General features: G+C 48.6%; 6 protein-coding genes, 1 long non-coding RNA gene and 3 other non-coding genes across 11 annotated transcripts; 7 read left to right on the top strand and 3 right to left on the bottom strand.

Moving 5' to 3' along the window:
• The first annotated feature begins 145 nt into the window (after positions 1-145).
• On the top strand, positions 146-3,750 carry LOC130538820 (Y+L amino acid transporter 2-like). 2 transcript variants are annotated; one of them, XM_057056743.1, is made up of 10 exons: positions 146-492; positions 600-918; positions 1,223-1,348; positions 1,423-1,567; positions 1,649-1,772; positions 1,891-1,994; positions 2,073-2,169; positions 2,441-2,590; positions 2,677-2,860; positions 2,949-3,750. In XM_057056743.1, exons 2-10 carry the CDS (start codon positions 609-611, stop codon positions 3,041-3,043), a joined length of 1,335 nt encoding a protein of 444 aa, XP_056912723.1. In that variant the 5' UTR covers positions 146-492; positions 600-608; the 3' UTR covers positions 3,044-3,750. The 2 variants fall into 2 exon arrangements, with proteins under 2 accessions (XP_056912723.1, XP_056912722.1); XM_057056742.1 differs by having other exon boundaries at positions 146-918.
• A 169-nt stretch (positions 3,751-3,919) lies between these two features.
• Positions 3,920-5,094, bottom strand: wu:fc46h12 (uncharacterized protein LOC568958 homolog). The gene is made up of 5 exons (XM_057056744.1): positions 4,937-5,094; positions 4,553-4,661; positions 4,371-4,481; positions 4,206-4,284; positions 3,920-4,141 (listed from the first exon to the last, which is right to left on the bottom strand). The coding sequence occupies exons 1-5, from the start codon at positions 5,032-5,034 to the stop codon at positions 4,029-4,031; spliced, it is 510 nt and encodes a 169-aa protein (XP_056912724.1). The 5' UTR covers positions 5,035-5,094; the 3' UTR covers positions 3,920-4,028.
• Positions 5,095-6,695: 1,601 nt separating this feature from the next.
• ccdc39 (coiled-coil domain containing 39) lies at positions 6,696-11,932 on the bottom strand. The gene is made up of 20 exons (XM_057057600.1): positions 11,740-11,932; positions 11,446-11,565; positions 11,224-11,370; positions 10,986-11,144; positions 10,783-10,875; positions 10,497-10,625; positions 10,193-10,384; positions 10,016-10,119; positions 9,815-9,947; positions 9,519-9,713; positions 9,278-9,442; positions 9,066-9,203; positions 8,766-8,974; positions 8,567-8,690; positions 8,230-8,389; positions 7,876-7,982; positions 7,608-7,751; positions 7,232-7,402; positions 7,075-7,163; positions 6,696-6,987 (listed from the first exon to the last, which is right to left on the bottom strand). Exons 1-20 carry the CDS (start codon positions 11,836-11,838, stop codon positions 6,831-6,833), a joined length of 2,835 nt encoding a protein of 944 aa, XP_056913580.1. The 5' UTR covers positions 11,839-11,932; the 3' UTR covers positions 6,696-6,830.
• Positions 6,859-12,834, top strand: LOC130539340 (uncharacterized). Its single transcript, XR_008954088.1, has 4 exons — positions 6,859-7,583; positions 8,867-8,993; positions 9,189-10,904; positions 11,064-12,834. It is a non-coding gene; the product is annotated as an uncharacterized LOC130539340 (long non-coding RNA).
• Positions 12,668-14,970, bottom strand: dcun1d1 (DCN1, defective in cullin neddylation 1, domain containing 1 (S. cerevisiae)). Its single transcript, XM_057057615.1, has 7 exons — positions 14,867-14,970; positions 14,192-14,405; positions 13,933-14,101; positions 13,699-13,829; positions 13,537-13,619; positions 13,345-13,441; positions 12,668-13,273 (listed from the first exon to the last, which is right to left on the bottom strand). The coding sequence occupies exons 1-7, from the start codon at positions 14,867-14,869 to the stop codon at positions 13,197-13,199; spliced, it is 774 nt and encodes a 257-aa protein (XP_056913595.1). The 5' UTR covers positions 14,870-14,970; the 3' UTR covers positions 12,668-13,196.
• A 128-nt stretch (positions 14,971-15,098) lies between these two features.
• setd9 (SET domain containing 9) lies at positions 15,099-16,187 on the top strand. Its single transcript, XM_057057613.1, has one exon. It carries the CDS (start codon positions 15,234-15,236, stop codon positions 16,083-16,085), a length of 852 nt encoding a protein of 283 aa, XP_056913593.1. The 5' UTR covers positions 15,099-15,233; the 3' UTR covers positions 16,086-16,187.
• A 546-nt stretch (positions 16,188-16,733) lies between these two features.
• eif4a2 (eukaryotic translation initiation factor 4A, isoform 2) lies at positions 16,734-21,003 on the top strand. Its single transcript, XM_057057607.1, has 11 exons — positions 16,734-16,903; positions 17,589-17,640; positions 17,721-17,853; positions 18,062-18,201; positions 18,448-18,616; positions 18,694-18,803; positions 19,084-19,227; positions 19,510-19,647; positions 19,731-19,820; positions 20,034-20,113; positions 20,184-21,003. The coding sequence occupies exons 1-11, from the start codon at positions 16,875-16,877 to the stop codon at positions 20,326-20,328; spliced, it is 1,230 nt and encodes a 409-aa protein (XP_056913587.1). The 5' UTR covers positions 16,734-16,874; the 3' UTR covers positions 20,329-21,003.
• Positions 17,898-17,971, top strand: LOC130539622 (small nucleolar RNA SNORD2). Its single transcript, XR_008954179.1, has one exon. It is a non-coding gene; the product is annotated as a small nucleolar RNA SNORD2 (small nucleolar RNA).
• Positions 18,304-18,377, top strand: LOC130539621 (small nucleolar RNA SNORD2). The gene has a single exon (XR_008954178.1). It is a non-coding gene; the product is annotated as a small nucleolar RNA SNORD2 (small nucleolar RNA).
• On the top strand, positions 19,268-19,453 carry LOC130539626 (small nucleolar RNA SNORA81). The gene has a single exon (XR_008954183.1). It is a non-coding gene; the product is annotated as a small nucleolar RNA SNORA81 (small nucleolar RNA).
• Positions 21,004-21,293: the final 290 nt, after the last annotated feature.

Raw genomic sequence — 21,293 nt, 5'->3', positions numbered from 1 at the left:
ACACTATTCCTTAATATTTAAAGAAAAGGAGGTAAATGAAGTCATCTGGTGCATCGTCCAATCACAGCAGCCGTGTGTTGACTTGGTTGTTGTTGGTTTTCTGGTTGCAGGGACGAGCTGGTCTCTGAAAATAGCCCGGGGGGTCCAGAGTGGGGGGGGGGTGAGATCGCAGCTGGGCTGGCACTGGAAAAACATTTATTGTGGTTGTAGTTGAGGGATTGCAACGCCGTACGAGTGCTGCTGGTTCTCCCAGCACGTCAGGAGATCGCGGAGCCACAGACGAACACATAAGTAAGTTCCTTTATTCACCCGTTCACCACTCGGTCCGTCGGCACCCAGAGAAGCTCGACTTTGAGGACTCGACCTCCCAGCGTCGTGTCGACGTCAGCGCCTGTCTCATGGGGGATCTGAGGCAGAAGATGGCGGCCGTGTCAAAGGCCGTCTGCCCGAGTTCCCCGGCCTCGTCGGACCAGGACCTGAAGGCCCCGCAAGGTGACCCGAGCGCGAAAATGCAGATGAGGAGAGAAATCTCGCTCATCAATGGCGTCTGCCTCATCGTGGGCAACATGATTGGCTCTGGGATCTTTGTCTCTCCCAAGGGTGTGCTCATGTGCACCGGTTCTTACGGACTGTCCCTGCTCATCTGGGCTTTCGGGGGCGTCTTCTCGGTCTTCGGCGCTTTGTCCTACGCCGAGCTGGGCACCACCATCACCAAGTCCGGAGGCAGCTACGCCTACATCCTGGAGTCCTTCGGCGGTTTCCTGGCCTTCATCCGGCTGTGGACGTCCATCCTCCTGATCGAGCCGGCCAACCAGGCCATCATCTCGCTCACCTTCGCCAACTACCTGGTGGAGGCCTTCTACCCCACCTGCCAGGCGCCCTACGAGGCTGTCCGGCTCATCGCCGCCGCCTGCCTCTGTAAGAAACCCTCTGCTGTTTTCAGCCTGGTCCGGGCATGTTCCTGGCCCAGCCTCGTGCTCCCATGTGTGTGTCCTCGGCTATAGTTAGCTGGTCAATTTCCTGTAAACATACCGTTGTGGTTCACAGTGCGACTGTACAGTGATGTTTGGAATTCAGGTCAGAGAGCAGCCAAGACCCAGACCCAGATCCATTTCTGTAGCCACCTTCCTTTCCAAAACCTCTGTTTCTGTGCTGCCTGTTCCTCATTCTTAACTGTGCATTCAGAGGTTGTTTCATCGCCTCGGTCCTCTGGTCTCTTCAGGTGCGCTCACCTTCATCAACTGCGCCTACGTGAAGTGGGGAACCGTGGTTCAGGACGTCTTCACCTACGCCAAACTGATGGCTCTCTTCCTCATCATCACCGTGGGACTCCTGAAACTGTCATCCGGTGAGATCACAGGCAGGCGCACGAGAGGAGGCCCGACGAGCCCTCGGGGAGACTTAAAACGGTTCTGTTTGCAGGAGAAACAAAGAACTTTGACAGCCCATTTAGGGGCTCCTCCTCGGACCCCGGAGCCATCGCTCTGGCCCTCTACTCAGCCCTGTTCTCCTACTCCGGCTGGGACACCCTCAACTATGTTACCGAGGAGATCCAGACTCCAGAGAGGTAACACACACACACAGACACACACACACACGCGCAGATCTGTGTGTGATTTTCTTTGTCACCTTTTTACTGTTGCGGTAGGAATCTGCCCCTGGCCATCGGCATCTCCATGCCCGTCGTGACGATCATCTACCTGCTGACCAACGTGGCGTACTACGTGGTCCTGGACACGCCGTCTCTGCTGGCCAGCGATGCCGTCGCTGTGGTGAGGCTCCTCCAGTCACTTGATAGAGATTGGTGTCCGGCTGCTGCTAAATATACCCGCGCTCAGCCTGAACGTTGCGCAACCCAGTGATCCATGTGCCCCCCCCCCCCCCCCGCAGACCTTTGGGAACGCGGTCCTTGGCCCCTTCAGCTGGATCGTCCCCGTTTCCGTGGCCATGTCCTGCTACGGAGGGCTCAACGCCTCCATCATCGCGGCCTCGCGGTAACCAGGGACTGATGAGCGGCGCTTAGCTTAGCCTTCCCCTCGCTCTGCCTCTGACCCGACCGTTTCGTCTTGCAGGCTGTTTTTCGTGGGAGCCAGAGAGGGTCACCTGCCCGACAGCCTGAGCCTGATCCACCTGGAGCGTTACACGCCGGTCCCGGCGCTGCTGTTCAACGTGGGCCATGTTTATGCAGCGCGGAGCGTAACTAACTCCCCCCCCCCCCCCCACCCCCGTTAGCTGAGAGTCCGCAGCTCTGTGAGGGAGCGGCAGACAGACGGACACGCCTGCAGACGTCTGCCCCACGTAGCAGTTCCGCCGTATTCGCTACCTGCTGATTCTCAGCGACAAGCGCTGTGGTTCGGGGGGGTTCGCTACGCTTTGCATGTCAGTTATCGTCATGGAGCGGAGCAGAACCAGTGAGTTGTGTCCTGCTGTGTGGCTGCAGGGCCTGATGAGTCTGATCTTCCTGTGTGTGGAGGACGTCTTCCAGCTCATCAACTACTTCAGCTTCAGCTACTGGCTCTACGTGGGACTGTCCGTGGCCGGCCTCATCTACCTGCGCTTCACCCAGCCCGACAGACACAGGCCCTTGAAGGTGCTCCAGCACTCGCCTGGTGCGCACTGACGGGTTTATCTGAACACGTTTATCTGACCACGCTTGTGTTTGTCTTCTCTCCACAGCTGACGCTCTTCTTCCCCTTCGTCTACTGTCTGTGCAGCCTGCTCTTAATCATCGTCCCTCTGTATGGAGACACCATAAACTCCCTGATAGGAATCGGCATCGCTTTGTCGGGGGTGCCGGTCTACTACGTGGCCATTTACCTGCCTCAGGAGAGGAGGCCCAGATTCATACAGAAGCTAAATGGTTGGTTTGAGCCCCAGAATTCACGTTTCAGCGTGGTTTTATTAAAGAAATGAAAGGAACCGCTTTAAAACTTCCTGTTCTCCTGCAGCCTTTGCCACCAGATTCATCCAGATTCTTCTGTACTGCTGCCTGACTGAATTGGACGTGGAGACGGAAGCTGGAGGGGACAGTAAGACGCGCTGAGCTGCCCGCAGTCCACAGCTTCCTGCCTCAGATGCAGGAACACAACGCCTGATGAAACAGGCAGGATGAAACTCAGCCTGGTGACATTTGGGAATTACACTGACCAGGTCAAGTTATAAAAAGATCATCTAAAACGATTCGTCTCAAGGGATCAGGTCCCATTTTCCTGGAAATACCTTGGAATGCACTTTATATGAGCATTAAAAGCACTCAAATCACTGTGAAATCAGTATTTTACAAAAAAGAAAACCCAGCATCCAGTGTGAAAACATCCCCTCAGCTTTAATAGATGCCTCATCTGTCCCGCTTATGTTCTGGTCCTGCAGGATTAGCGTGGTTCTGAACTTCACCTCTGACCCCGGCACGTGCTGTTGTAAGCGATGGCAGAACTGATGTTTTCCCAGGCCTAAAACATACCAGAGCCTGAACAAATCCAGTCTTAATTGGGAATTTTGGCTGACTTTATGATGTTTTTGACAAATGTATCTTGACTTACTTGAATTGTATATTTCTATTGACACTTCAAGCTGCTGTGTTTGTCCTCTTTATTCTGACATTCATCTTTTTTGTCCTCTCCGAATACGTGATACACTTGTTTTACACATTAAAAGAAATTGTAAGACTTATTTTCAGTGTAATGTGGCTGCAGTTCAAAGGTCGTGTAAAATAAATGAACTCGTTCACCCTTTTTCAGAAGGTGTCCAGCAGAGGGCGCTGATTGGCCTTTTTTTCTTCTTTTTTTTTTTTTACATTTAATCTTTTTTGTGGTTTTCCAGGTTTTGAATAAATACAATGGAATGTTCACACCCAGGAACTTTTTTGTGATAAAACCCATGTGACTCAACATTTCTGAGATTAGACACACAATAGTGGGTGTGCAGGTAGAAACTTTATGCAACGCTCTAAAGTCTAATGCAACCTGACAGAGTTCAACTTTTGTATTTATTTCAGCGGTTCTGTCACACATGTACAGTATACCAAGTATTCACACAAATATGATGCCATTGTGGGGTAAGGTGCAGTTTGCGGTGTCAAACCCAGGACAGATCCACTTGTTGCTGAACTGTTTGTAGCCTTCGGCACTGTTCAGGTCACTTCCTGAACAAAAAAACCATCATCAGAAAAAACAGATCGTATAAACCGGACGCATCGGGATATTCACCGTCTATCAGGTTCTGGAGGCTGCAGTAATTTGGGTTCTTGTCATCCGGAGGTTTAGTGAGCTCAGACGCTGCCTCCCCCTGCGGGAACATCAAACGTCTCAGCGGCGGACCAGGCGCCCTCCTGACCTTTGATCATGTGACGGCGGACTGAGGGCGGTACTTACGGTCATCTTGCAGACGGTGGACTGCTCCAGGAGGAACTGGAGGTTGCTCACTTTCCTGGTGACCGGAGACGTGTGTGTGGCCGTTACCAGGTACGTAGAGGTGGACACCAGCTGCAGCACACGTCAGGTTCAGCCCCATTCAGCCTCTCAGTCACAGAATTAAACACAATTTCCAGTCTGACCTCATACGAGCAGCTCTCTCCTGCGTCCTGACAGCTCTCCTTGATCTGCCAGGCCTGGATCTGCCCCACCAGCCTCTCAGAAACCTCCGAGCATGAAATACCAAACAGCCTACACAAGATTGCAGATTAGCTACGGTCGCCGTGCAGAAACTCTCGTACTCAGCAGGAATTCGGCTTTTTTTTCCACGCTGGATTTCACGCAAATTTGAGCTCATCACAAAGAAACCAAACATTACTTAGTATCAGTCTTGTGATCCTTGGGTCTCCTCCGTTGTGGGGGGGCGCCCAGCAACAGCAGCTACACTGTAGCCGGGACTTCTACACCTGTACTTCACACTTTAACGCCTGACACTTTAACAGGTAAAAAAAAAAAGGCCACGTTACCATTTGACTTTGCACTGCGAGACATCGTTCACCTCCGAGGGCCTGAACGCGGCCCCCAGAACGAGGGCACAGGCCAGGAGCAGGGGCCTCGGGTCCATATCCAAGGTTCAGATGAGTCCGGTCTGGTCAAGTGTCTGGACGTCTTCTGAACGCTGGCCTCGCCCCGCCGCACTATAAAGGTCCTCATGGGTCACGAGGACCTGGAGGTCACGAGGACGAGCGTGGACGTTCCGCACTGTCCTCGCATCGATTTACCCCGATGGCGCCGCTAATATGTTCCACGCATACGAGGCACTTTCCCATGGGTTTCATCGCCGATTTGAAACACTTTAAATGGAACAATCGCGCATATTTTTAGTGCGGAACTAAATTATTCCTCAGTGAGAGCACGCTGACATCTGTGGGACTGCACGCATGAGCCGAACAAGAAGCTATAAATCACCTGTTTACTGAACTCCAGGATGTTTCTGGAGCCGGGATTGAACCAGCAACCGAGTCACTGAGACCCCACAACGCGGATAGGAAATGACAGAAACTTGTTTGGAGACATTTATTTGAGATTATTTATATATTTTCTGCTTCCTTTACAAGGTCATAGAAGAGACGGCGCTTTCCTGCTGTGCCACAAGTTGGCCACTAGAGGGAGACTCCTATAGCAGCTTTATTTTGTGAAAAATTGAGAATATTCCGAAAACAACCTCTCACAGACACAGTTTTAAGTTATGATGTGCACAGATAGATGATTTTTTTATTGAAATCATGTTTCCATGTTGGGTGGATGGATTCGATGCTGTCAGGGGTCCATCCATCTTCAGCACATAGCTCTATAATCGGAAAAATCCAGCCAGGAATTTTGCCCATTTCACGGATCAGCAGGGGTGGAGTGTGTGTGATAAAAGAACAGCGCGGATTCGGTTCTGGATTGAATCCTTGTTACGAACCAGCCAACAGGGCTCAGCGGCCTGGGAAAATGAAACACTCTTGTCCTGCTGGGAAGGTCTCTGGGCTTGATAAAGACGTGCGTCTACAGGCGTACGGCGGTTCTGACTCACTCCACCCTGAGCAGAGGAACCATGACGATGCAGAAGGGTGCTGACAGGACAGGATCTGTTTCCTGCTGACCAGGAAGTCACTTTTAAATTGCTGTTTTGGCACCGTGACTTGAATTTGACCTTGAGGAACAACCCAGCAGTGAATAGAACGCCGAGAACGCCCGTGAGTTTAGGAAGCACAGGGAGAGGAAGACCTGGAAACAGGTCCAACACTCAAGCACCTGTAACGTTATCCTCCCGAGAACAGCTCTGGGGATTCTGGAGAACCTGTTTCCCTCCCAGAGGTTTACACTTCCTGGAAATGATCACCTGTAATCACCAATTTAAGCTTTTGTCCCAAACCCTCCCTTTAAAAAAATGGCTGAATTCACCAATCAGTCAGGAAAGATCTGAAAGTTCCTGTTTGATTTCCAATAGCGGCGAAGCGTAAATTCAACAAAAATAATGACCAGAACCTGCAGCTGCTGGATCACCTGAAACCAGACTAGCCGTCATCTCTGTGTGTCCGTGGGGGAGACTGGGAGGACTGGTTCACTCACCTGTCTCAAGACGGGGACGATGGCGTCTTCGTCCAGCTCCTGGAGGGACAAGACAGCCGTGTGAAGGAGCGCCACCCCTGGGGGAGAACATCCTCTAAAAACAGGTTTTTACCGCCTGTTTACTTGCAAACGTGCCTTTAGAGCAAAGAACGCGCGCAAGGCACCAAATCTTCCTCCACATTTTTTTAATTCTTTTGCAGTTTTAAACCAATTCGAGTTTATTTCATATTTCACTTTTGCCGGTCTCCCGTTTAGCTGCTGGAGGAGCGGCGGGAGAAGGGGGTGAGTCTTGGATGAGCAGCATTAATGGCTCTTCAGCTTCCTGCTGCTGCTCACACAGCTGGACCGTCCAGAGATGTTGGGGGTGGGCGGAGTCACAGGCAGCTCCAGGCCAAGCTCCACTGTCTTCATCTCCAGGGAGGGGTGCACGGAGGCCCGGGCGGCGCTGCTGAGGGAGGACCTTCAGGACCGAGAGAGGGATCACAGCAGAAGATGGAGGACAGCAGCGACACTTCGATGACACGGGGGCTCAAATAAACTGGCTGACCTGAGAGAGGCGGAGCTGCGGGCGGAATTTAACAGGGAACTACGTTTGCTGCTGGGGGTCGAGGGCAGAGACGGAAAGGACAGATTGGCCTGAAACCAACAAATACACGTTAACGTTGGGACTTCTATCATCAACCCCCACACTCAGCTCTTCATACCTCCAGGTAGTGACTTTCGAACGCGGATCTGAGGTCAGGTTTGTCCTTCATGGCCTCGTGCAACATTCTGTCCCTGCTCCTCCTGAATTCCTTCATCTGCCTCAGCGCCACGGAGTCCAAACCCTCACAAGCGCTGCCTGATGAGTGGATCTCCCTGGACAACCTCGAGCACTGGAACAGTTCGGAACAGTTGAAGGAGGCCCCTAAAGCTAACATGTACAAGCCTCCAGGAGCATATTTTACACAGTTTCATACTATTTAACCACACTTTCTGGGCAAGCGGAGGGCAGGAAACAAGCAGAAATACTCCACCATGGCTGTGAAGGTAAACAGGAGCGGGAAAAACATTACGGTGAGCGTTTGTTTGATGTCTGACCTGCTTTGTGGTTCTGCTGATCTTCTCCTGCTGGGATGAAAGGTCCTTCTTTAGCTTGAAGATGAAGGACTTTTTGTGCTCCGTCTTATCTTCCTCCACCTGCAGCTCTTTCTTCAGGGAACTCTCCAATAGATTGTTGAAATCCTGGAGGCAGGGGGCACACACACACACACACACACACACACACACACACACACACACACTTAATTACAGGAAATGTGATATTGATAAAAGATGAGGACTTTGAGGGGACTTTGCTTCGGCTGACCTCTGTGTCCTGGTGCAATTCTTGGATCTGTCTTTTCTTATAATTCAACATCTCCTCAAGCGTCTTCACCTGCTCTTCCACTGTCTCGTCTCCTCGGGACTCCGGACCTAAAAGAAAAGGGTGAGAATGACTTTGTGATCGGCTCCCAGAAAAGAGAGACATCACTTATATGAACCCTGGGCATGAGAAACGCTGAACCCTGTGGCAATGCACTCTGGGATTTGTAGTTTATGGTCTTTGTGTGGAATTATATCTCCTACTTTGTGCTTGAAACTGAGTAAGGAAATAGAGGAGTGTGTGACTCTTGGGGATGATGATGGCTGATTTGGGCCCTGATCAACAGATCACTCTTACTGGATTCATCCACTTGTTGGAGGGATTTGCGAAATGCGGAGTTGCAGCTGCTGATCAACTGCCCGGTGTTCTGCAGGGCTTTGTTTTCCTGCTCCATCTTGTGGATTTTAGCGTCCAGCAGATCCGCCTTCTGCCTGAGCTCCTCTCTCTCCTGTGCGGCCTGATGAAAAGTTGAAAGAGCAGAGATTCAGCAGGTTTCAGCAGATTTAAATCCGCTTTTTCTTTTCATGGTTAGACACAAATATGCCGAGTGGACTTTAGTCAGAAACTTGGCTTCAATCTCAAGGAGTCGAGAAGTTTTCATCTAAATTCTGTGTTTAAGGTCCAAGCTTGACACCTCTGTGATGTAGTAAGCCTGCGATCTGTCCTGCTCCCCTCCAGGAGGCGCTGTAGAGCTCATCATGACCTCATGGTAGTTTTCCATCCCTTTGATCTCTGTCAGTTTCTCATTCAGTTCCAGGCTACGACACAATTGATTGCAGTCAGATTCAGCAAATGTTGCAATAATGTTCCGAGAACCCGACAAAAACACAAACCTGAGTCTCTGTCTTTCCTCCTCGCTGGTTTTGAGCTGCTGGCTGAGCATTTTTCTGAAGATCATGATGTCATCCTCCCTCTCCTTGATGGTCCTCTGCAGGTCCAGCTTCCTCTTCTCCAGAGAATACACCCTGTCCAGCTGGCTGAACAGCAGATCCCTGACGCGCTTCACCTCGACCTTCAGGATGTTGTTCTCCACCATGGTGTCCTGGTGACCAGCGTGAGAGGTCAGTGTCTGCTCAGCACGGGGCTTTCAAACTGTTGACTGCTACTGATTCAGAACGATACCCGTGTGATACCTGCTCCACGCAGACCAGTTTGTTCAGCTCCTTCTCGCTGGTGTCGCAGATCAGCATCAGCTCCTCCACCGTGTTGCTCAGATCTCTTCTGCGGGTCTCCGACTTCTCCATCTTGTTCCTCAGACTCCGGATTTCATCCTGCCGGTGAAACGGTCGGGACGTGTTGACTGTCTGACAACAGAGACCCTTGCTGCCGTGGCGACCACACCGACCTCGGCCTCCTTCAGGATGCTGCTGAGTGCGGCGGCTGACTTCTTCTTCTCCTCCACGTCGCCGGTCAGCTCGGCAATCTTGGCCTCTAATATTTGCTTTTCATCTGACTGTACGTCACCTCTGAGCAGCGAGAGCTTCAGTCCTAAGCTGGAGAGCTGGTTCTCCTGGAAAGTTCAGTGAAATGACAGAGGTGGGAGCACCCAGGGGTGACGGTGGTGAGATCGTTCCGTGGGAGCGTACCTGCCCTTCGACGGTGCTTCGCTGGGCAGATAGCTCGTTCTCCAGGCTCCTCATCTGCTTCTCCAGCCTGGTGATTTCCGTTTTATTGCTTGAAACCCGCGCTGTAGTATCCTTCTCCTGGGTCCTGAGGGTGTTCAGTTCTTCTTTGTGGCAAAAAAGCTCCTCCTGCTGCTCCTGCAGCTGATCCTCTAACCTCTAAGAACAACAGAGGGGAGAGAAAAAAAAGGCATCATGTAATTTGAAGATGAAAAATAAGTCTTTATTTGACAGGAAGCTGTCGTTGTTGGGCTGCCAACCTTCATTGCCAGCTCCTCCTCATTGAGGAACTGGTCCATCCGTGCGGCTCTGTCTTCCTGGTTGAGGGAGCTCTGTGTCAGCTCTTCGAGTTTCTCCTCCAGGGCGAAGTTATGGATGGCGACGTCCTCCAGCCTGCGAACAGACAGAGCTCGTGTACCACAGAGCGCCTTAACGGTGGTGGGATGTGGAACTGGACGCACCTCTGAGTGTTCTCCTCCATCTCTCGCTTCATTCTGGAGATGTTGGACTTCCCGGCCTCCACGTCGGAGATCGCTCTGTCCCGCGTAGCTTTGCAACTCTCCGTCTACAAGACAGAAACGGTCCCTCAGCGCTCCCCACACCTAAAACCTCCGCCAGGCTCCTGATGTGGCCCTGACCTCGTCCTTCAGCCTGCTGCACTTCTTCTCCTGCTCCTTCACGTCCTGCTGCAGCCGGAAAGCTTGCCGCCTGGTTTTACTCAGGCTCAGTTCGGTTTCCCTGTTGTTCTTCGACAGCGTGTCCAGCAGATGTTTAGCCTCCGCAAGGGTGAAATTCCTTTCTCTGATGGTCTGCCTGTGTTGCGCAAGTTTCTGCTCGAACAAAGAACACAAATGCGACTTCACAGTAGGGATTGCGCAACACCTGTAGCCTGGGTTTGTTCTAAAATCAGATGTATCAGATGAATATACGGCATTTGTTTACCGCGGCACAGGTCTGACTGTCAGTATCCTGCTGCTTCATCTGCGTGACGATGTTTTCCCACCACTGCGTGAGCTGGTTCGTCTCCAGGATGGTCTGGCGTACCTCCTCGGTGATTTTATCCATCGCAGCCTGGAAGGAAAACAGTGTTTTTACAGACGCCGCTTCGGTCTGACTCTTCAGAGGAGAAGCAAAGGAAATTGCTGAGTGATTGTGGTATTTACTGACAATCGGCTCTTTTCATACATCTGTTCACAACACTGAGATTATGAGTGCTTTCTTACACCACCTGTACAGATTGGGTCTCCGTCCATTCTTTATTGAGTGCTTTCCGCTTCTGTTTGGCCTCCAGATTCTTCTTCTCTATAGCCAGAGTAAGCGACTGTAAAGAGACAGTTTAAACAGCTCCTGGTGAGTGAAGATTTAAATGTTTATCTCAGAAATCAGAGGTATGGGCAACTTTATGCGGCTGTGTTGTCTTTTCTTTTTTACCGTGATCTTCTGCTCATCTTGCTGGGCATACTTCATGATCACCATGATGTCCTCCTCTTGACGTGATGACTCCTCTAGGAAGGCATCCAAGATCTCTCGATCCCAGTTCTTCTGGTTCCTGAACTCATCTAGCTTCTGCCTGGCCCTGAAGATTTGGTTCTGAAGATACAGACAAGGGATAACTCACACACTTTTGAAGCCAGTTTTCTCTTTTTGCCTCTGTGAGCTACACACAAACCTCCTGCGTGCTTCTCCTGTCTCCTAGAGATCTTTGCTCTTTATTGATTTTAGAACTCTCCCCTGTCAGGTGACCTATTTCTCTGTCTTCCAGAGCTGTGAGGTGTTTCACCGACTCCACTTCTCTTTCTTTAGCCTGTCCCAGAGCCTGGATGCAGAACAAAACCAAGAATCAAGAAAAGCAAAATAATCCACTTGCAGCTACATCATGAACTGCACTCACGTCGATGGTTTTCAGCTCCTGTCCAAGATTCTTGAGCATTCCATTCATATAGTCCTGTTCATCCTCATGCTTTTCCAGGTCATTATTTAGTTGGGTCAACTGCAGCTCTGCTTTACGGATCTGCAGGACGGAGCAGTGACGTCATAACGTTTCTTTCAGGGACCCATCTCTGTCACACATTAACCTTCAGTTGTGAGGGTTTTATCGTTTGCACATAGTTAGACTAGCATTCATCCAGGAACTCTGAGACATTCCACACACATCTAAAATTCATTCCCAACCATTTGGACGCACCTCTTCAATCAAAGTTTTGTTTTCTGCGTTCGCTTCCGGGACGTGGAACGAATCGTCCCAACACAACTCCGTCAGAATCTTCCCAGAAATGTTCTTCATTGTTGTTCTAAATGTTTAATCCGATGAATTATGGGGGCTTTTCTCTCGCTGAGTCTCGGCTCTGGTCTATTTGTTGTTGCCTCCCGGTCTCCATTAGCAACCGCACGTGCCGTGTCACATGGTCACCGCGAGGAGGCAGCGCGAGGCTGGTGCTGTTGCAGAACTGGAGATTTTATACAAAATCGATCAAATAACGATCTAATCTTTTAGAAAAACAGTTTATCAAGTTTATCTACCTTTAGGGGCGTATTGAGTAAAGCATTTTTAAGGAGGGTTTTATTTTTATTAGAGGTTTTGTTATTTTTATGGCCTGTTTACCTCATATTCTCTTGTATGTTAATGTAAGAAATAACAGAAAAGAATGTTCACTGCATTGATACAGATTTATAAAAAGGATTTCTTAAAATATTGAGCATACAAATGAAATTACATGGACGACAACAGTTAAATGAGCCAGAAACCTGAAAAGTATTTGTAAATTCATCAAAATTATAACTTTATCATGTTCAAGTTTTGAATTAGCCCGTTCGGGATTTTTCTAGCAAAAAAGCCGTTTTTAAACAGAGTTCTATCATAATAAACAGTTTTCTACTAAAACAATTATTCCTCTATTAACCACTGATTAAGTGAATTAGTTAAAGAATGTGTTGATATTAAATAACTGGTTTGGAGGACATGAATGCCAAAACCACAGTTATGAGGAAAAACATGAAACAGGAATCAAGAGAACCTATTTCTAAAGGGAAAAAAAGCCATAATAACAAGCAAATTTTATACTAAAGCCCCCAAAATTAAAAAGCAAGAAAAAAAGAGGCCTGGAAGCTTTAGATACTGTACCAAACGGAAACATTTATTCTTAACTTTAAACATTTGCATTCAAACAAACACTATTATGCTTAAAAATTACAATCATTATTTCATACTGACTTGATGCACAAATGTATTACAAGAAACCAGGAATGCACAAAAGAGTATTAAAATCATTTATTTAAAGAACATGCCCTCCTGAGCCCTGATGGTTTAGATTACAATTCAGACGTAAGTTGATCAATCTGCTAAAATGGTGATTCGTGCGTCGGCTCCTCTTACGGGCGCGCACAGAAGCTCAAATACTTCAGGTAAAAGTTTAAACCACCACAAGTTGACCAACAGATATATGCCTTTTTATACCTGTAAATACTCGCAGTCACACATGCGCTCACACACACACACACGCACGCACATATAAAGTCTCTGCTGTGTAAAATATTTCAGTCCTGAGGATTGAAAAGGCAACATATTTCTCAGCTCAGTGTCGTTCACTCATTCCCAGTTTATCTAGAACCTTCACCTTGACCATCCCTTTGTGAACGCGGCCGTTAAACTGCTGTGCTTTTGGTACCGATGTGAGGCCGCGCAAACTCCACAAAGTCGTCGATGAGGACAGGCCACGCTCCTGGTAAACAAAGGTAACAACGGTAACAGGGATAAAGAGCCTTCACAGACCTTTCATCAGAACGCACAAACCTTCTTCGTCATAATTCGACATGTCATCTGTGATCATTGTGCTGAAGTCTAATAAGAGGTTCCAGGTGTCCTTAGGAATTGATTTTTTGTGATGTTCCTGCAAAGGATGTTGAAGGAATTTAGTGAGAAGTAACAACGTCCCAGTTTTCTGACAATCTAGACCAACGGTTAGGAAGAAATGATCAAACTTACAAGTAAAAATGTGTTCCACAAATCCAGGAACTTGAATCTCCCAGATAATATTAAATTCCAATATGCAATTGCCATGTCTAAATCTTGGGAGATACAAAAGGGGAAAATAGTCAGCATACAACAAACATTTAAGCCACTGAAAAGCCAGGAAAAGATACTCACCCAAACCTTTCTGGCCAGGATTCTTTGCAAAATTAAATGTAAACTGGTAAAAGTCCTTAAATTTCCCGTGATCCTTTAGCTCTTGCTCCATCTTAGGCAGCTGAGTTTTAAGCTTGTCTATGCTATCACACCTAACAAGAGATAAGAGAGTGACTACTGAAACTGTTGAGTGGATTACCGCACATATGTAGAGGGCACACAGGCCAAATGAACCCCCAGGAAAAACATTCTCACCCCTGTGCTGCCATCCCCTCCATAAACTCTTGTTTGGAAAATTCACACTGTGTTGCTGCCCTGAACTTCCAGGCTATAAGCAGGACACTTAAACTGGCTGGGTCCAAGGTCAGGTCATCACAGAACTGCTGGATCCCATCAATGCCAATCTTATTGTCATCATGAGGATCTAAACGTGTGGGTAAAGATTAGATGGTTATCAGCTTGGTTAAACAGGGAAACAATGACCACAACAACAACAATGTGCCACAAGAAACACCTCTATATCTGTTGTAGAGCTGCTCGAGCTTCTTCTTATCTAAAGCCCCCTTTAGATTAGGAACATAGAGCTCGGGATTTTGGAAAAACTTATCAGTGGCAACATCTAGTTTCCAGTCATTCTGTGCCAGACAGGTCAACGCAGTCTTCTCACTGGATTGTGTAAAAATCATGAACTGACGAACTTTATCCTTCTGTGAGGACTTCAGCTTGTTCTGGAAAATACAAAACATGCACCACACTGAACAACACACTTTACACCACTGAGAAAAACACGTCATATCACGTCCATTTCACAGCAATTCCACTCCTAGCAATGAATGCTAACCTGACAACACAGGCTGTGCGCACACTGGGTCCAAACTGTTGGAATTTACATTTACTAAGATGAACTATAACCTACCCTTAGCTGAACAAACCTTACTCTGTAGCAAGGTGCACGGATAAATGTGTTGTCAAGCGCATTGGAGACAAACAGAGTTAGAAATGTTAGCGAGCTAACTAGTCTGACAGTCGGCTAGTTAGCTCAGGCTAAGATAAGTATTAGTAGTAGTATTTCATGCCAAGGACAAAATAAATCTAAGGCCGTACACACGACATTTTCCCTCTCCCTCTTAGTGACTCAAAAGCGCTACTTAATCCTCAAGGCTCAACAATAAAAATAAAAACATCTTACCATATTTGTTGTTGCCCGTCTACGTTTCCTCCCATCTAGCTAGCTACCGCCTGTAAAGTTTTTACAAGCCACGGAAAAGGTGTTTCCGGTTTTAGCTTCCCTTTATGGAAAATAAAAGTCCCATTTAGGCGCTGCTTGCTCTTGCACTGCCAATATCGTCAAAGTTGTTGAAACAGGGTGTAAAAAAAGAGTCTAATACATCATCAGAACATTCTGTTTTTTTAATAACGCTTTGAGGTCGGACACATAATTTTAGAACTTGTTCGTTGACTTTTATTTTGAAGGAACCTGGCGATGGTCGTTTGGGTGTAAAATGACGGAAGCGGTTTGATTATTCCACGTTTTTTGTTGCCAGACTTCCGTCTGGATGTTTAGAAGTACGTTAAATCGATTTCTCAACAAATGGAAATCGTACAGACATCGGTTTGTGCCCTGGATCGCACTGAATCTGTCCAAAAATGAGAAAACTCTGCGGCAGGTGTCGGAACGCTCCAAAGACAAACTCACCCCGGATGCCGAGGTTTCACGGGCGCTGCTGCAGCTCTTCGGAGTCCTGCTCGACAGGGCTGAACACCGCGACGCCCGGGGAGCTCAAAATAACTTTAAAAGGTTAACAGGTCAGGAGGATCACTGTAGGGGGGACTTGATATGCGGGCATGATGCCATGTTTCAAACTCTGGGATTCTGCATTGACCGGAAGCCAAGTTCTTTAGCCTTTGCAGGGACCGGGGTGTTTGTCACCAAAGGATTGGTGCCCAAAGGGGCAATAGTTGCCATGTACCCTGGCACCGTCTATCAGCCATACGAACCGATTTTCTTCCAGTCCATCAGAAACCCCTTTGTGTTCAGATGTATTGATGGCGTTCTGATTGATGGGAACGACAAGGGCATCTCCAAAATGGTCTTCAGGTCATGCAGTGGCAGAGACAGAGTGGGGTTCTTCATGCTGTCTGACGTCAGCTGGCTCACAAATGACCCCCTGAACCCACTTGCTGTTGGGCAGTATGTGAACAACTGCTCCAATGAGCGTCCTGCTAACGTGTGCTACCAGGAGTATGATGTGCCGGATAAATTCCCCATTGAGCTCCGCCAGTATCTGCCCAATGTCAACTTCAGGCAAGAGGTGCAGGCTCCTCTGCGCTGCGTTGTCCTTGTATCCCTCAGAGACATTATAGCAGGGGAGGAACTCTTCTCCAACTATTACACTATTGTGCATTAAAGTCAAAGCAAAGTGTAGAGCTTTAGTGTCCAAAAATTGAAACATCCTAACTGTTATAATGCTTCACAACGAAGTTTAACAATAAACATGTTTAAATAACCTTTGTGTGTTGCACTGGAGTGGAGGCTAACTAGAATCATGCTTATTTAATGCAGCACATTTTAAAATGAGATAAAGTTGTTAGACCAGTTGTGCGGCATATTGAGAAACAGCTTCAGGTTAATTCAAAGTCTTGAATCAGTTCATGTTAAAGTGTAACTTTTATAATTTAAGTCATGTGTTTTTTAATTAACAATGTTATGTGAATACACCTGAACAGAGCCATGTGTAATATAAGACAACGTGGATTAAGCACCATGTTATAATGCATTTTGGAAGTGTTAAACAGCCTGAAGATTATTATTTACCAGCGTTTTTATTCCAGCCATTTGTATTCGCCAACTCGTTTGAACCCTGAAATGCGTTTGCGTAATTTCGCCCTTTGTTTTTTGATTTATCAGAGCCGCCGTAGATACCGAAGTACTATCAATTACTGCAACATTACTCCGCTGAGAAATGTAGTGCTGAATAATTTTAAACGTTTTCAGCGGTTATGGAACGGTAAAATTGTACACATACGGTTGTGAATAAAAAAATAACCACGTTAAAACACCACGCCGGTCAACTGAGTGGAAATTGCGGCCCAAATACGGCACAGAGTTCCACATTGAAATGAGTCCGGCCGCATAAAGGCAATAGGCATCACAGTCAACGATCTTTCCAGTCGCATGCTCAGGTCGGGAACGGATCATGTCTAGCGATTCTGCTGATTACAACAGGTAAAAACCTCACAAACCTCCCCGTTTTCACCCATTCCCTGCCGGGCCGCGTCTGTACACCCGTCACGGCGATTTGAGGCGCGATTTGAGGCCGAATTTCGTGACGAACTCGTCCTGCCGAGTAGGCCGCGGCCATTATCCTAGTCAGGACCGTTAGCTACCTGATTGGCACCGTGTCATCGCGCGTCTAAATCGCCCTTAAAGGCCATTTTTCCATTAAAATCGCCCGGTTTATACACGTCGAGACGCATATCGCTTCTAGGGGACGCTTATTTCTGCTGAAAGGAGCGGGTTTTCAGCGGCGGGTGCCGGCGTGCCTATGCTAGCTCGGCTCTATTATAAGAGTGGCGGCACAGGCCTGATTGTCGGACATATTGGCTAATAGGGGGAAGCTGAACTCCATGTTGAGAACGCGCTGCCGAACGTGTACGTGGGCCCCAAAATGCTCCTTATTCCCGGGGTAACGTGGATCGCGACGAGTGTGTCGGTCGATGTGCCCTCGATTCGGGGTTATATAATGGCAGGAAGAGGCGAAGCAGGTAGTTTTAACCCTCCGCTCGAGGCGTTTGACACGTGCGCTCGCCGCCAGTGAGGCGCTCTCATGGGCGGCCACCGACGGCCCCATGACGGCGCTTCTGACGTCAAATTTACCGCCGGCTAACGGGGTATTTGCCCTCTCCTACAGCTCAAAAGACCATGGGGGGCCAGATGGAATGGAGCCTGATGGTATCATCGAGGTACGTTCATCGCCCGGTGTATATTTCGGGTTTGTAATTTGCATATCTGACCGGTTGGGTCGTATTGTTCTTTATTTCAGAGCAACTGGACCGAAATTACAGACAATTTTGATGACATGAACCTGAAGGAGAGTCTTCTCAGGGGAATATATGCATATGGTTTTGAAAAGCCCTCTGCCATTCAGCAAAGGGCAATTATTCCTTGCATTAAAGGTACGTGCTTACGTCCTCTCCCTAGCTTGACTAGATTGTGTTTTGAGTGAAGTGATGCTTTACCATCTTTCGGGACTTACCCAACAATGGGGATACCTTTAATTTCCACTGATCACTCTAATCTGTCACCATTTTTAAGGCCATTTTCTTGCCTTTTATGTTTAAAATGTGAGATGCATTTTGGTTTGATCTCCTCATTTCCCACTAGGTTATGATGTCATTGCCCAGGCCCAGTCCGGCACTGGCAAGACGGCCACGTTTGCCATCTCAATCCTTCAGCAGCTGGAGATTGATCAGAAGGAGACCCAGGCTCTGGTGTTGGCCCCCACCAGAGAACTGGCCCAGCAGGTAACCCTGATGCCATGGCGCCACTGTCGGAGGCATAAATGGTGCATTTGAGTACCGACGTTGACTTTAAAAGTTGGTCTAGTCAAATGCCGTCGATGAGGAGAGTGATATGATGGCACACCATCTTTCGGGACTGACTCTTGCAATGGAGAGCCTATAACCTTCACTGATCACTTAACCTTTTGTGGTAAATCTCCTTTTATGTGGTTGAGTCGCATCCTCAGTCTCCTGCCTCCATCTCCGCAGATCCAGAAAGTCATCCTCGCCCTGGGGGACTACATGGGGGCAGCGTGCCACGCCTGCATCGGCGGGACCAACCTTCGTAACGAAATACAGAAACTCCAGGCCGAGGCTCCACACATAGTGGTGGGCACACCGGGCCGTGTGTTCGACATGCTCACCAGGGGGCATCTGTGTGAGTGTCGGTGGGGTGTAAAGGTCTGCGGAGGCGGTTGGGGGGTGGAGGATGACGCGGCTGGCCTGTCGTTGCAGATTCGAAACTGATCAAGATGTTCGTCCTGGATGAAGCCGACGAGATGTTGAGCCGAGGGTTCAAAGATCAGATCTACGAGATCTTCCAGAAACTGAGCACGAACATCCAAGTGAGTGTCTTGGACTCGACCTTGGCCTCGCGGCGCCGTCCTCCTTCCACACGAACAGAAGTCTGCTATAACCGTGTGGTCCAGATGGCCTGTTTCATACGTTCATGCTAGCAGAATGTTGGCTGGAAGGAGACGATCGCGCACCGCACCGAGCACGAGATGTCGTCGAACCTCTTTCTTAATGTTCGTTGGCGTCCATCTCGAGGTGCCGTGCCACATTTAGCGCAGCGCTCCGTCTGTTTTGTTTATCGACGCCTGTTTCTTGTCCTGTTTCCCTCAGGTGGTTCTGCTCTCTGCCACCATGCCAGCGGAAGTGTTGGAGGTGACCAAGAAGTTCATGCGGGATCCTGTTCGCATCCTGGTGAAGAAAGAAGAGCTTACCCTGGAGGGTATCAAGCAGTTCTACATTAATGTGGAACGAGAGGTGTGTGTGTGTGTGTGTGTGTGTGTGTTTTGAAATGGAAGCCTTCTCTCCAAAAGCACCCTGCTGGAACTGCAGGAGCCGGACCTCACTGGTTTAGCTCATGTGGCCATGTAAGCACGGGTACACCAGGGAAGGAGAACAAAGGCACAGGGTTGAAGATGAGGCATTGGGGGGACCTCTTTCTTAATGTCCAGTGTCTTCTGCCTCAAGATCCTGTGTCACATGACTCCCACCGTGGTCCCCTCGACCTCTGCTTTACACGCCTTGTTTTCCCGTCTCCAGGAGTGGAAGCTGGACACCCTGTGTGATCTGTACGAGACGCTGACCATCACCCAGGCTGTCATCTTCCTCAACACCAGGAGAAAAGTCGACTGGCTGACGGAGAAGATGCACGCGCGGGACTTCACCGTCTCCGCTCTGGTAGGCGCCTCGACGCCGCTCTCGTGTTCTGCGCCTCCCTGTTTGACGCCCGCTCACAGAACTCATCTCTCCCCCGCTGGCAGCACGGCGACATGGACCAGAAGGAGCGCGACGTGATCATGAGGGAGTTCAGGTCCGGCTCCAGCAGAGTGCTGATCACTACTGACCTCCTGGTGAGTCCCGGTGCTGACCTTCCACCCAAAAACGTCTTCAGACCTGCCGCCGTCCTGACGTGACCCAGCGGACTGACCTTTTTGGGAGATCAGGGCTCGTTCTCCACAATGGGTTCCCCTCTAATGGGAGCCTGTTACTTATTAACGAGCAACACTTATTACCAGCCTGTTCTGGGGGGCCGGCGCCTAACTGGGGTTCTGTCTTGTCTTCAGGCCCGTGGGATTGATGTCCAGCAGGTGTCCCTGGTCATTAACTATGACCTCCCCACAAACCGAGAGAACTACATTCACAGGTAGGCTGCAAGTGCTCCCGGTCCGTTTCTCCCTCCCCCTTGAGACTAACGCGCCCGTCCTCGTCCCCAGAATCGGCCGCGGCGGTCGTTTCGGCAGGAAAGGCGTTGCTATCAACTTCGTCACCGAGGACGACAGGAGGGTTCTCCGTGACATCGAGACGTTTTACAATACAACCGTGGAGGAGATGCCAATGAATGTGGCCGACCTGATTTGAGCCCTGAGATTTTTAAAAAGGAAAAAAAAAGAAAAAAATACACACAGTGATAGCGATCGTTCACTTGCATTGTGCTTATATTATTCAAAGGGGGGAAAAAAAAACTTCTCAATGCTAAACCTTGGATCAGATTTTGGTATGTATTAAAGTGAGGCGGCTCTATGCTGGTCCCTCTCGGACTGTCGTAGACTCGAACCTTGACAGCCTGTTGGTCGGAGATACAAAGACATGGGGTCTGTAAATGTAAAGGTCCTAATCAGGTATTTCTTTCCATGTTCAATTAAGGTGTGTGTGTTTGATGTCCTCCACCATTTAGTAACTTACTTGTGGACTAAAAGGTATAAATGCTGTATAAAGTCTGCAAATTATGTTATGCTAACATATGTACGGTGTATTGTGGGCCTGCTTACTAGTCATGTTAAACTTGTAGATTCACTTGCTTTTTGTTATATTTTGTGACTTTTAATTTAATTGTACCATATTTCTTTTTTTTTTTTTTTAAAATCCCACTGGCTCTCAAATTCCTCGCCGGGCGGCCATCTTCCGCCAAGATGTGGTTTTACCCTCAGAGTTTATTGATATTTACCCCTTTGAGTTGAGTTTTCTTTTTTTTTCCACCAGATTTACTCCTCCCCAGGTTGTATGAATGTCTTAATAAAATTGAAATCGCTGTAAGGAGGCTGTGCAACCGCTTTTTCCCCGGGAGAGGGGCCCCTGCTGGAGAGCCAGGTGTGGAGAGCCCAGTCGAAGGTTCTTCATGGGGGGGGGGGCGGGAAATGCAGATAAATCGTCTGATTCACGAGCGCATGTCGAGGTTAATTAGCACGAGACATAATACATCTATAAAGCGCGTTCACCGTCTGATAAATTTAAACATTCTACAACTCGTTTAGTGGAGTCAGACATTTAACTGTAATGCCGCGCCGGCGCCACAAGGGGGCAGCAGAGCTCCGATTGGCCCGTTT

This window comes from Takifugu flavidus, chromosome 15, assembly GCF_003711565.1.
Source record: "Takifugu flavidus isolate HTHZ2018 chromosome 15, ASM371156v2, whole genome shotgun sequence".
Classification (NCBI taxonomy): Eukaryota; Metazoa; Chordata; class Actinopteri; order Tetraodontiformes; family Tetraodontidae; genus Takifugu; species Takifugu flavidus.
This window is presented reverse-complemented; position numbering and strand designations above follow the sequence as displayed.